This window comes from Salmo salar, chromosome ssa01, assembly GCF_905237065.1.
Source record: "Salmo salar chromosome ssa01, Ssal_v3.1, whole genome shotgun sequence".
NCBI lineage: Eukaryota > Metazoa > Chordata > Actinopteri > Salmoniformes > Salmonidae > Salmo > Salmo salar.
Window position 1 is genome coordinate 94120667 of NC_059442.1, and position 15040 is coordinate 94135706.

The 15040-nt window shown below is 41.3% G+C and overlaps 1 protein-coding gene across 1 annotated transcript in view; it reads right to left on the bottom strand.

The window, feature by feature from the left end:
- The window catches only part of LOC106610540 (heparan sulfate glucosamine 3-O-sulfotransferase 3B1), a 54124-nt gene extending 41055 nt beyond the window's left edge, over positions 1-13069 (bottom strand). The window contains exon 1 of the mRNA XM_014209931.2: positions 12183-13069. Coding sequence (XP_014065406.1) covers positions 12183-12772 — 590 coding nt within the window. The 5' untranslated portion in view covers positions 12773-13069. The remainder of the gene's footprint in view (positions 1-12182) is intronic.
- Between the last annotated feature and the right edge of the window lie 1971 nt (positions 13070-15040).

Sequence of the window (15040 nt, forward strand, 5' to 3'; positions counted from 1 at the left end):
CTGTCATTCATATTCCATTCACCCAGTTCAATGTAACATTGATAGGTTTAGTCTACTACATGATACTCAAATGTTCCCTGTACCCATCATGAGGGTGCTAAACCTAGCCTATGAATGAAAATGTACAGGTCGAGAGAATTTTCAATAACTCTTTTCACAATCTTGTCTGCATCTAGCTGATCAAGGGTGTAATCATTAATCCAACAGTTGCAAATGTGAGTTTCTGTTGGACAAATTCAGGTATGTTAATCCCTGTTTCATTCCGTTTGCTTTCATTTAAGGAACGTTTTTCAACAGAATCGGTTTTCAATATGGTCCAAGTTAAAACGATTTCTCTGAACTTTTTATTTTAGATGTACAGTTTGGAAAACTGCTATAGTGTAGCTTTACAACTGTTTAGGGAAAGAATGCTAACTCCACCCAGTGCTATAGTGTAGCTTTACAACTGTTTAGGGAAAGAATGTTAACATCAACCAGTGCTATAGTGTAGCTTTACAACTGTTTGGGGAAAGAATGCTAACATCACCCAGTGCTATAGTGTAGCTTTACAAATGTTTGGGGAAAGAATGCTAACATCACCCAGTGCTATAGTGTAGCTTTACAACTGTTTAGGGAAAGAATGTTAACTCCACCCAGTGCTATAGTGTAGCTTTACAACTGTTTGGGGAAAGAATGCTAACATCACCAGTGCTATAGCGTAGCTTTACAACTGTTTAGGGAAAGAATGCTAACTCCACCCAGTGCTATAGTGTAGCTTTACAACACTGCATAGGAAGAATTCTAACTCCACCCAGAGCTATAGAGTAGCTTTACAACTGTTTAGGGGAAGAATGCTAACTCCACCAAGTGCTATAGTGTAGCTTTACAACATTGCAGGGGAAGAATGCTAACTCCACCCAGCGCTATAGTGTAGCTTTACAACTGTTTGGGGAAAGAATGCTAACATCAACCAGTGCTATAGTGTAGCTTTACAACTGTTTAGGGAAAGAATGCTAACTCCACCCAGTGCTATAGCGTAGCTTTACAACTGTTTAGGGAAAGAATGCTAACTCCACCCAGTGCTATAGTGTAGCTTACAACTGTTTAGGGAAAGAATGCTAACTCCACCATGTGCTATAGTGTAGCTTTACAACACCGCAGGGGCAGAATGCTAACTCCACCCAGTGCATTGATCAGGAAATAAAGGAAAGCAGAAGATTGAGACAATACAGAGAGAGAGAGAGAGAGAGAGAGAGAGAGAGAGAGAGAGAGAGACAATGGGAGTTTGGCCCCTGGGTTTGATTGGCTGGGTTGCCTTGGAGCTGAGCTGTTCTCCTCTGAGGCCCATTCACTATCGAGAGAGAGATAGAGAGAGACGGCAACACAATTAGACCCAGCCAAATCATGAGAAAACAAAAAGATAATTACTTGAAACATTGGAAAGAATTTGCAAAAAAACAGCGCAAACTAGAATGCTCTTTGGCCCTAAACAGAGTACACAGTGGCAGAATATCTGACCACTGTGACTGACCCAAACTTAAGGAAAGCTTTGACTACGTACAGACTCAGTGAGCATAGCCTTGTTATTGAGAAAGGCCGCCATAAAATGTGGAAACTAAGCTGCACATCCTAACCTCCTGCCAAATATTTGACAATATTAGAGACACATATTTTCCTCAGATTACACAGATCCACAAAGAATTTGAAAACAAATCAAATTTTGATAAACTCCCATATCGATTGAGTGAAATATAAGTGTGCCATCACAGCAGCAAGATGTGTGACCTGTTGCCACAAGAAAAGGGCAACCAGTGAAGAACAAACACCATTGTAAAGAAAACCTATATTTATGTTTATTCATTTTCCCTTTTGTACTTTAAATATGTGCACATGATTACAACACTGCATATAAACATAATGACATTTGAAATGTCTCTAATCTTTTGCACTTTTTGTGAGTGTAGTGTTTACTGTTCATTTTTTATTGTTTATTTCACTTTTGTTTATTATCTATTTCACTTGCTTTGGCAATGTAAATATATGTTTCCCATGCCAAATAAAAGGCCCTTGAATTGAATTGAGAGAGAGAGACCAAGAGAGAGAGAGAGAAATCACTCAGAGCTCCTAATGAGGTGTGCTCTTTTATGGTCGAGGGTAAATAGAACACATCCTAGTCCCTGCTACCTAACTCTCACTTTCCCTCTCACAGCCCCAGCCCCTACCCCATCCTCATTCCCTGCCAATACTCAACCGCACCCTAATGGTTACCTCTGGGACTTAATACCTGGGACAAGTCGAGGTTTACTGTCATCTCCTTCTCCTCCTCCTCCTCCACTCCCACCCCTTTCTCACCTACCACTCTCGTCTCTTAATATCTGGGGGAGCAAAGCCAACAGAACACTGACTGACCATGGTGTTGGAAGGAAAGCTGTGTAAGAAAGAGGCTAATGAATAACAAAGCATATAGGAAAGCTTATGTGTTTTTCTCTCTAACTCCAAGCCCCTGGGCTCTTTTTAATGTGCCAAACAGTGTTTATTTAGCAGCAATGAATGACCATTAACTCAGGGGGAGGTCTGATATTGCTCTGACATGTGTTCCCACATCCAAATAATCACCTCGTTAAATACTGCCCCAATTCACCAACGCCACAGAGGAGGGTCTGTTCAAGGAGAGAGAGAGGGGAAGAACATCACTACCTCAGAAGACAATAGCTTATCTTCTTCTTCGATTATTTCTTCTTCTCCCTTTCCATCCTTGCCTCCCTCAACTAGCTTTGACTCCAGTCCCGGGGGGAATACATAAATGATTTCTCAAGAAACAGTCAGACAAACAAGTGTCTGCTCTCCTCATCCAGAGTGAATGAATGAGCGCAAACAATAGTCAGAGTTTTTAAAACGTTATTTACTGTGTGTGTGTTTGAGTGCGTGCATGTGACACAGAGTTCCTGTCAGGCTCAGTGTCCTTTATCCATAGTTCCAGCAGGAGGTTCCTGCCTATGGCGGCCATCTTCTTCCCAATGTTGTGGTCAGTCCTCAATAGGCTCTCACATGGGCCACCAGGCCACCGCAATGCTGCACTAGCTAGCTGCCACTCCCCTCTCCCCAGGTCACCCCTTTCACAATTAGCCGGTGGTAATTTGGGGATGAAAGCTCAAAGCTGCCTTTCTCCAGCATCCAGCCCCCTCCTCCACCCCTATTCTAGCCTCCATTCAGTAGGGCCATGCCGGCTTAGGCAGCGGGAGCGAGGGCCTCTTCTCCCCTTCTGTGCTGACCAAAGGGCTCTCTGGGTCATTGAGGCCTGCAGGGAGACCCGCCCAGTATCGGGCGGACAGAGCACAACATGTGACACTATTCTTATTTGCCAATAGACGGAGTGCACAGCTGGAGAATGGAGAAAAGACATTCTGAAAAGAGAGGATGGGTTATTTTGGGGTGGAGGGGAGAATGGGGGGGGGGTTGAGGGTTGAAGCCTGACCACAAAGAAAATAATCCGCTCTCATTTGGGACCACTGGGGAAGTTTACCCAACACTGAGGAATGGTTTTGAGCTACTTTTTTATGTTTGCGGCTCTCGCTCTTTGAGGAGGGGATGTCAACCTGCTGTCAGCGGTACGGTTGGCTGGTCGGCCATGTTGGCCCCTGAGGAGGGGAGCTGTGGAGGGAGGGAAGGCCAGGATGTAGGATACAGGAAGCCATCAGAGCGCCAAAGTATCAGACCGTCGCAGAGTCAACATTCCTATCTAGCTATAGCCACAACGTAATAGCAGCCGTTTCCAGTTTGGGGTTTCACAGAATATTTCAGCTACTTCATCAGACAAATCCCTTACAGTGAATAGATTTCCTGTCTCAGAGATGGAAAGTCAGGTTCCTTAATTCAGCATGTTAGTTTGTATATCGACATAACAAATCATGTTATCCTGTGTTGATAGTGGATACTCAGCTGGTTAGTCTGTAAATCAACGTAACTAAGCATATTTCCCAGTGTGGACTGGGGGAGTGAAAAGATTTGGAATACCCAATGGGACCTGTAAGGTCCAGCAGCCCTGTAGGGTCCAGCAGCCCTGTAAGGTCCAGCAGCCCTGTAGGGTCCAGCAGCCCTGTATGGTTCAACAGCGTTTTCCTGCTCTGCAGATGGTCAAGCACATAGAGCCTGTCAGTCAGCAGCAGCCACACTGGCTTCCAGTCAAAGGCCCTTAACCCATCTAACCCTTCTACACGCTTCACCTACAATCAGGCCAGACTAATCAATACACACTACTCCCTAAGGACCCAGGGACAAGGCTTTGTGTCATCTGTGTGTGTTTGGTGTCTGTCTATGTGTGTTGACCATTCTTTTGACTGGAGAAGAAAATTATAGTGTTTCACAGCTGCGTCTCAAAGACTTTCCTCATCACAGGAAAATACTTAAAAACTGGTTGACTGACTCCATCATTCTCCATTTACAGTAGTTTCTATTTTTTTGGACAACACTCACATTCCTTCCAGACTTTTGTGTTCGATCATATTAGTTTTAACTTTGCCAGCGTGGCATTAAAACCAGGTGGCCTTTCTGCCATTCTGCCTGCCAGAGAGAAAAGGGTGAGGAATTTCTGCCATTCTGCCTGCCAGAGAGAAAAGGGAGAGGTATTTCTGCCATTCTGCCTGCCAGAGAGAAAAAGGAAAGATATTTCTGCCATTCTGCCTGCCATAGAGAAAAGGGAGAGGTCTTTCCGCCATTCTGCCTGCCAGAGAGAAAAGGGAGAGAACTTTCTGCCATTCTGCCTGCCAGTGAGGAGGAAGAGGTCTTTCTGCCATTCTGCCTGCCAGAGAGAAAAGGGAGAGGTCTTTCTGCCATTCTGCCTGCCAGAGAGAGTAGGGAGAGGTCAGTGGAGAGGACAGTATGTGTTGGGTCACCTACATGTAAACAGGAGTGCTCCTGTGGTGAAGAGATAAAGAAGAGACATCCAACCAGAACTCTCCTTGACATGGACATGAGCCCCTGTCTGGTCTCTGGACGCAGGGGGCAGGATAGGCCGGCCCATAGATAACTATCAACTCACCGACTTCCGCAACCATCTCCAGTTTGATAGCGTAACAGGATTTTTCCACTATGAAGCCCCCTTTTGAACAATGCTCCACTTGTCCCTTTGTTGTGGTGAAGTTTCTAAGCAGGACCTAACTAGCTAACCAAGCTAGCTGCCATTAAGTGTTTACTTATTTTGTTCTTTATCACGGGGTGGAGAGAAACAAAGGTTCAACGGCCCAAAAAGACACCCCGCTCAGGGATGGCGCCATTTCAGTCCAACTAGTCCTTCAACAGAAGACTGAAGCATAACCTTTGATCAACCACTGCAAACAAAACAGCAGCCAGATTAACTTGGTATTGTTGAGAAAGCCCATCCACATTTCAATGATCGATTATGAGTTATGTCTGAGTTATGTATATTTATTTAATACATCACATGAATGGATTGTAATCTCTATATGGGAATGGCATTACTACAACACTCCTTCCGAGGCCTCCAACTACTTTTAAATGCAAGTAAAACGTAATGCATGCTCTTCAACCGATTGCTGCCAGCACCCTCCTGCCCGACTAGCATCACTACTCTGGACGGTTCTGACTTGTGGACAACTACAAATACCTAGGTGTCTGGTTAGACTGTAAACTCTTCTTCCAGATTCACATTAAGCATCTCCAATCCAAAATTAAATCTTCCTACTTCGCAACAAAGCCTCCTTCACTCATGCTGCCAAACATACCCTCGTAAAACTGACTATCCTACCGATCCTTGACTTCGACATTGTCATTTACAAAATAGCCTCCAACACTCTACTCAGCAAACCGGATGTAGTCTATCACAGAGCCATCCGTTTTGTCACCAAAGCCCCATATACTACCCACCACTGCGACCTGTATGCTCTCATTGGCTGGCCCTCACTACATATTCGTCTCCAAACCCACTGGCTCCAGGTCATCTATACATCTATGCTAGGTAAAGCCCCGCCTTATCTCAGCTCACTGGTCACCAAAGCAACACCCACATGTAGCACGCGCTCCAGCAGGTATATTTCACTCGTCATCCCCAAAGCCAACACTTCCTTTGGCTGCCTTTTCTTCCAGTTCTCTGCTGCCATTGACTGGAATGAATTGCAAAAATCACTGAAGCTGGAGTCTTATATCTCCCTCTCTAACTTTAAACATCAGCTGTCAGAGCAGCTTACCGATCACTGTACCTGTACACAGCAAATTTGTAAATAGCACACACAACTACCTCATCCCCATATTGTTTTTTATCCTCTTGCTCTTTTGCACCCCAGTATCTCTACTTGCACATCATCATCATCTGCACATCTTTCACCCCAGTGTTAATGCTAAATTGTAATTCGCCTCCATGGTCTATTTATTGCCTTACCTCCCTACTCTTCTACATTTGCACACACTGTATATAGATTTTTCTATTGTGTTGTTGACTGTACATTTGTTTATGTGTAACTCTGTGCTGTTGTTTTTGTCGCACTGCTTTGCTTTATCTTGGCCAGGTCGCAGTTGTAAATGTGAACTTGTTCTCAACTGGCCTACCTGGTTAAATAAAATATAACTTACATATAATGGTGAACTAAGGGCCATTTTGTAATGCAGGGCCATTATATAGATGTTTACACCACCTCAGCTCTCCATGGTGGTGTCATTGTTCTGAGTATAGAGGTTCCAGAGAGGTTCAAACAGCCCTCATTCCCTAATGTATAATAATAAACGTGACAGTTAACAAGTGTCATAAGTACACTCATTAACCACAGACAGTAACGGTCAACAAAGGAACATTGCACATTCCCCAAGAGCTCCAAATCAAGGGAAGAATCCACTTTATTTTCAAGACAAAAAAGTTTGAATGCCAGAAACTCAATATAAACTTTTGTTCAGACAAAGCTCAACTATTATTTTTCTTATAGGCAGAGGCTGGGGACATTATGCAGAAGTACAGATTGATCTTTCCTCAGTTATTCACACAAGAGTGACAGATTCCATATCTAGAGCTTGAAAGTTAGAAGGGGCCTTGTGGCTATAAGTGTTCAGAACTACTTGTTAAATCATAAAAACACTTTTTGGGAGGAGCCGTGAAAGAGCACAGTACAGCACTGCATAGAGCTGACAGGCAGCTAAGATGAAAGCCCACGACACGTTAGCAAACCACAGAACCAGTAATTATAAATCAAAGCCCCTTCATGATCAATACATCTGTATGGAATGTGAACACAGAAAGAGAAGCACCACATACCACCAACTGTCATCAACTTGACAAATGTAGACTAAGGTGTATATAAAATCTACATGTCATTTGGATGAGGAAACAAAAACTTTGACATGACAGAAGAAACAGTAAAAAGGTAGGAAATAGAGAGTGAAAAGTGTGAAGAATGAATTGTGAGCAGCTAATGGAAACAGTCCAACTGAATGGACCTAACAGTACCTCTAGAACTAATAAATCCACATTCAGGTTCAGTTCCAGGAGGTAGAACCATAGAATTAGAATACAAATTGAATACGATCTCTATGTGTAGAACACCAAGTGATCCATGTTCTGTTCTAAAAAGTATAACACTGAGAAAATCTCTCTCTCTAGTTGGAGGAATTCCAAGGCTAAATTTAGGTGTCCATGGGCTCGCAGAGACAAAGATGGTACAAACTAGCCAGAGAAGAAGAGTGGAAGGCAAATGAACATCATGGCATTGCACAATCACTTTACACTATTGTAAAACCCTTTATAAATGAGCCACACATCTCTTTCGTTGATCTTCTCCTTGAAGAAAAAAAAAGAAACCGGTGGCCAGATATAGACATCTGTGATTGCATGAGAGGAGTCACTACAGCACACTAAAAACATGAGACGCTTTCTGACAAACTGGGTTAGATCGAAAAGCTCAGCTGAACTTTTCAGTCAGTTGAACAGATTGTGGGTGTGTGGATGTGTTTAACTATTCTTGTGGGGACCAGAAGTCTCCACAAGAATAGTAAACTAACAAAAATTTGACCAACTGGGGACATTTTGTTAGTCCCCACGAGGTCAAAAGCTATTTCTAGGGGTTTAGGTTTAAGGTTAGAATTTTTTTGGGGGGGTTAGAATTATGTTAAGGGTTAGCAGCTAGGATTAGGTTTAGGGTAAGAGTATAGGTTAGGGTTAGGAGCTAGGGTTAGTTTTAGGGTTAGGAGCTAGGGTTAGGTTTAGGGTTAAGGTTAGGTTTTTGGGTTAAGGTTGGGGTAAGAGTACCGGTTAGGGTTAGAGGTTAGGGAAAATAGGATTTTAAATGGGACTGAGTTGTGTGTCCCCACAAGGTTAGCTGAACAAGTGTGTGTATGTACTAAACAGCAGTTTGACCACAGATCTAACTGTGTTCCAATATTGTTAATATTGTCCCATCAAATGATAAGTCTAAAGAGATAGAAACAGATAGGGGTTTATGGGCCCAGATAAACCACAGCCAGGAGCCCAGATAAAACACTACTAGGAGACCAGAAAAAACACAGCCAGGAGTAGATAAAACGCAGGTGCATTTGTGTTTATTTTATCTGTTCCTGACATGGTGCCCGCCAGCGTCATATTTTGTCTGTAAACAGCGATCAGAGAGAGGGTTGCAACCATAGAATTAGAATACTAGAATGGCCATGAACCTTCTTATGATGGGATAAAGGTCAGCCATTTTGGTCAGGGAGTTGGTCAACCATGGTTTGCCAGTCCTGTGATAAGATAGTGTAGAATTGATCTGCACTGTATGTTTGTTAACTAGCTAGCCAGCCTATTTTAGGGGAATGATTACATACATTTTTCAAATTAGCTGCCAATATGCCAACATTCCATTCAAACAATGCAGTCAATCCACAGCCGTACACTGGCTGAAATCAGTTGATGATTGGACTGAGACAAGTTGTAAATGCAACAACTACTAATACTGTATCATAAAAGCATTCACAACTTTCCAAAAGAACAAAATGTTGACATTTATGGTCTGTTTACATATATTTCAGAGGCTTTTGTATACAGAAAATGTGTATAAAACCTGTATAAACTGTATTTATAACTTTGTGACAATATTTTACATTGACAATAATTATATTACACAATTTCTGATATATCCCATGCCTTTCTTTTATTTTCGTGTTTAAGAAAAATCTGGATTATGTCTCTACTGCCATTCATTCCAATTAAACTGGTTTTGATTTCTCCCGGACCAATGTGGCTGCCAATTTCTTTCCATTCTGGAACTTTGAGGGTTTATGACATTGCCCCTCTAATTTAGGGTGCGTTAGTAAATTCCCTCTGGCTATCTACCCTGACTTCAGAGCACTCTCATATGAGTGCTCCGAGCCCAGAATAACTGATGAATTTACGAACGTTCAACACATGTTGAATATGACCAGTAAACGTCGGCAAAAAAAAGCTAATTAAATTGTTGTCAGCAGCACAGTTACAGTCGCCAACGCTCTGAATTTATGAACACCCAGAGCGCAGTCTGAGTGCACTCTGGCACTCCAGATTGAATTTACGAACACACCCGCAACACCGACCCAAAATAATCCACCGTAGCCATTGTCCACATTTACCGTTATCACCAACTGTTCAATGTTCCCTATTACCCGTGGATGTTCTTTCTAAAATGATGCAATTGTGACGAGGAGATTGGGTTAATGGACAATGTAAATAAAATGATATAACTAGCCCTATTTGAATAACGTATTTCAGCCAAAGTGTGCACAGTTTAATAAAGCCTACTTGTAAACTATGTCTATCAATGCAAATTCAAAAGCTCAAATTGGATCCCACCCTGAATAATACATTGGGCGGCAGAAAGTGTTTTTATTTTTAGTCAAATCCATAAAGCCCATCACCCCCTCTAAACACCCAGGTTTCTCATGCCGCTTTTTCTTTCATTTCATTGCTTTAGTTGGGGCCCTCAACCAGCTCGCATATTTAACAGCCCGGATCTTCACACCACACTGCACCAAATCCGGTTATTCAGAGGGGCATGCAATCCAGAAGTGTTTTTATCAACTTGTCAGATAAGCTATTAGTTCTGCTCCGCGTCCAGGGAAAAGAGAGGAAGAAACTCTCCCTAAGCTAAAACAATGTCCCCGGGGTCAAGGCGACAAGGAAACCATCCACTATGCTCTCGGATTTTGCTGCAAAGACCTTCAAGTTTTTTTCGGCTACGTTTCACTTAAATTAAAATTCACATATTTAATCCATTGACTTCATTCTTTTAAAGTGTTGCTTTGACTAATTTAATTAGGTAAGATGATTAGGCTACATAATGTTCCATTCATATTGATTTGATATGAGTTGCAATTGCCGAGTCGTCGTTGACTATAGTTGCCTATTTAAAAACACGTCTAAATTATATTACTAAACCAAGCGCCATCAATTGAGTAGGCCCTAGTTCTTTTATAGGTCGAGTCAAGAGAATGCAACGCGAGGTAGAGTGCTCATTATTTCTGTTAGAAGTCACACTTGTTCTGCACGTTGTTTAATAATGTTTAATTATGCATGAATAATATAGGAGAGGGCGGGACAGTGTGGGTCATGTATTTCCAAATATTGATCAAGGTATAGCGCTCATACTGTCGGTGGGATTTTGTATTAATTTATTATTTAATTAATTCTGGCATAAATGTTTTATTCTTTATACTAGAGTAGCCTACTTAGCCTAGTATATTAGGCCTCCTCCCACTCATTGTCTGTTAAAATGTAAATGGTTGGTGTAAAGGTATAGCTACCATCTTAAAACACGTTTGAATAATTTTTGTTTGATTGATGTTCTCAGAGAAGCTCAGTGCTATTGTGTTGTAGAGTAATTACTGTTCCATTCGAGTGCATGTATTATGTATTTGTATTGAAGGAGAGAGCTAGGACAAATCCGCTTAGTTTAGAATTTATTTAAGATTAACATCATTTCTTCAAACTCAAATAGGACTAACTAAAAGAATAAGTATAGCCTGACATTGCATATTTATTTACATTGAAATGTGTAAATATAAAAAAATAATAATAATAATAATTGGAGTAATCAAGCACATCTTACTTCAAATACATTAGGCCTATACTTTCTCGATCTTGAATTCATTACATTTCCACATTAGACCACAACTTGCACATTGCCTAACCTTTTCAGCGTTGTAGTATAAGAAACGCATGTATAACTAGCTTGTATTCATTCCAATTATTTATTTATATTCAAAGGTTAAACTCACCTCAACAGCGCTGAAAAGTAACCCGTTAACTTGCAATGTTGCACTGTGTCCAATAGAGACCACTGCACAACGTGGAAACCGCACAGCCCATAGCTTAGTCTATGTGGCTGTGACCGTGCATTGATTCATTATTCAGGCATAGTCTAGCCTACTACCGGAACATGGTGAAAGATGAATACAGAAATATGAATTTGTTCTCACTAATGCTATTCAATGACCCTACAGTTTTACTCAGGTTTGAATACTGGATGATCATATGTCCACGTTGATGCCAAGACTGCTTGGATTTTGGAAAAGCACCCTACTAACAAATACACAGAACAAAACATCGATTGAAATAATAGTAAACAACTGTATCTTATAAAGATATTCTATCGGCCTAAATATGGTCAATGACATTATCTCTAAACATTTATTTAGAATACATTTATGTGGCAAATAGAGATTAAGATATGAGCAAGGCCTATTAGTATGCATTATGGAGCTAACTAAATTGAGTTTTGGGACATATTTAGTTCTATTTGATACATTATTTATACAAATCGTATTGTAAAAACGCACATATATAATTCGCCTGAATTATGCTATCGAATCCTTTATACATGCATTGTTTAAGTATATAATGATTATAACTTTGTAATAAATAGGATAATCAAACTTTTCCTGTGATTTAAATACATTGTCAACTGTACCACTAAGTCGATATTCGAATGTTTTAATGCGAAGAAACCCGTCACAGTTTGCAATCCAATATGTTGTTTGTGGAAGATATAGGCAACGAAACGAAAAGCAATAGGCTGCTATGGACAACTATTGGAAGTTGAGCTCTAATAACTGGACGGATAGCTAGTACTGTCATGCCTATTCCCTCACCGTTTCTTGTATAGCGCTGGTTGATCTATGGGAATCATTGATGTACGTCTGATAGCCTATCTTTAATGCACATCGAACGTGAGAGCATACAATGTTGATGTATTTACCTGTACCACTCCAGTCCGTTCTCGTAGTTGCGGTCGAAGAAGTGCGGCTCGGCTCCCACCGCTCTGATGTCTGGGTGTACGCGGAGGAACTCGAGTAGCGCGCGCGTCCCTCCTTTCTTTACCCCGATGATGATCGCCTGCGGCAGTTTCTTGCTCCCCAAGTCGTTGGAGAAACTTGACATCGCACCGGGTTCAGGAGCTCTCTGCCCCTCACCCCTCATCTCACCCCAGTCCTCAACTCCTCTGTACGCGTCTACCTCTTTATTGAGCAGGTCTCTGGAGGAGGTCCGGACGGATGGTTCGTCGTAATCGGATTCTATATCCACCCAGGGTGGGAGTCTAGGGAGTAGTCTGGACATGAGGTCCGCTCTGGCGTTATTCTCGGTCCTTTTACCTACCACGGACCCCGTCCCAGTCTCCTTTCCCCGGTTATTGTCCACGACCAAATTTGGCATGGTGGCACAGTAGCCCACGCAGGAGTAAAGCATATATACCCAGAGTAAAAACATGATGCCGAGCAGAAATAATTTATTTTTAACCGGGCTGAATGAGAACGCATACAGATTGTGAGAAATCTGGCTATATTCCATAAGCCTTTAGGTTGCATACCATATTGCAGCAACACATATGGCCAAAACCACTCACTCTCGATTGTACCTCAAGTATCCTCGCCATTCACCTAAAACGAAAAAAATAATAAACCAAGCAAATAATCTAAAGCGGATGATGTATCCACGAGTGCAAAGTCATTGCATGCTATAATTGTTATTCACCAGAGCCACGGGAAATAATTCGAAAATTGATAGGAACGACTGGTGCACTTCAGTGGTGCTACTCCAAGCCCCAGCCGTCTCTCTCCACAAGCACCACCGTCGCCAAACCTTTCTTCAAACTGTTAGTTTGAGGGCTTCCTCCGAGGACTAGACATTTACAGCGCGAGAGGGCGTACCGGTACTTCTGATTGACAATCACCATGGCCAATTGACGCAGGCAAGCTAATTAACAAGCTAAACTGACCTATCACAGGAGATTGTGGGAGGGCGCTCGCGTGGGATCCTCGTTGAGATCATTAAGTAAGCGATAGTCAACGAGCGGCTAAGCGTTCTACGGAAAACAATGAACGACGTGGAACAGACCTTCCACGGAGTTGCATTATTTTCCAGAGAACGCATGGAGCCCCGACTTGATCATCCCTTTTATACCAAGGCTATAATTTAATACATTTGCTGCTAGAAATTAGTTAATTTGCCGGTAGAAATGTGTTCAACATTAACTGAAGTAGCTGGCAAGTTTTCTAGATAACTACAGTAGTTGCCGTGGTAACCAAACCATCAGTCCTAACTTGCTATTATGAACATCAAATTCAACAATGCCAATAATGTTTTCAATTCGACTTTTGCTTTCAAAAGCAGCTCAAACAAAAAATGTAAAGAATAACTATAGCCATTAAATTCTACTATGTAAATATAATGTTCCTTATTTATGCAATTAGGCCCGAGGGGATGTGGTATATGGGCAATATACCACGGATAAGGGCTGGTATATTGGCCATATATCACAAACCCCCGAGGTGCCATATTGCTATTTTAAACTGTTTACCAAATAAGTGTTTTGTCATACCCCTGGTATACGGTCTGATATACCACGATTGTCAGACAAATCAGCATTCAGAGCTCGAACCACCCAGTTTAAAAAGGGAAATAATGCACGCTCTAGAATGCCCTTCAAGCCATTCAGAAACAAGTATTCAACAATGCCATGGTATATTTAAGCAATAAGGCCCGAGGGGGTGTGTTATATGACCAATATATCAAGGCTAAGGACTGTTCTTAACCACGACAATGCAGAGTGCCTGGATACAATCCTTAGCCCTATACCACAAACCCCTGAGGTGCCTTATTGCTATTATAAACGGGTTACCAACATAATTAGAACAGTAAAAGTAAATGTTTTGTCATTCAGCCCGGTGGTCTGATATACGATGGCTTTCAGCCAAATCAGCATTCAGGCTCGAATCACCCAGTTTATAATATCTGTATACCACGGCTGTCAGCCAATCAACATTCAGGTCACGAACCACCCGGTTTATAAATGCTCTTATTGGATGAAGAGACATTATGGATTCTAACCACTAAGGAAATTCAAATTATTTTTGCCGAGGCAGCTGTGAAGTCCACCAGCTGTGCTATTCCTTTTTTATCTTTGAGCATTATTTAATGTGTATATGAACACATTGGATTGGATAGGGTAGTCTGCTCTGGTTCTGTGTCATATATCCTACAGGCCTACGGTAATACATGATTTATTATGCATAACTATGAAGTTACAGTTATGACCCATCTTGTCTTCTCAAACTCAATATCAACTGATATAATTGTTGCTGGCACAGATCTTCTGTATTGCCAAACATATAGGCCATATAGGCTGCATATAAGTCAAATAGGCTGCATTATACGTTAAATATTTCCTTCCATATTTTCAAGTAGAAAAACAGTTCGATTATTGTGCTTGCAAGTAATTTCAGATGAAGAAAGTAGCGGTGGTTATCAAAGGAGAGTAAATAGCCTTAGCCACATGATTATTATTGTTTATTTTTTTACACTGAACGTAAGTAGCCATTAATTAAATATTAATAACAATGGTTCATACCTTTATTATTGATAACAATACATTAATTATCAGCAGTTTCATGACAACGACACGATTAAAAAAAATATATATATATTATGTTATTATTATTATGATCGAAATCGACACAGTAATTCATTTTGAGTTATGTAAGTGTTGTAAGAAAAACATTTTCTTCATTCGTTGAGGACTTTGGCCTATCCGTTTGTTATTTGTTAAACTACGTTTTT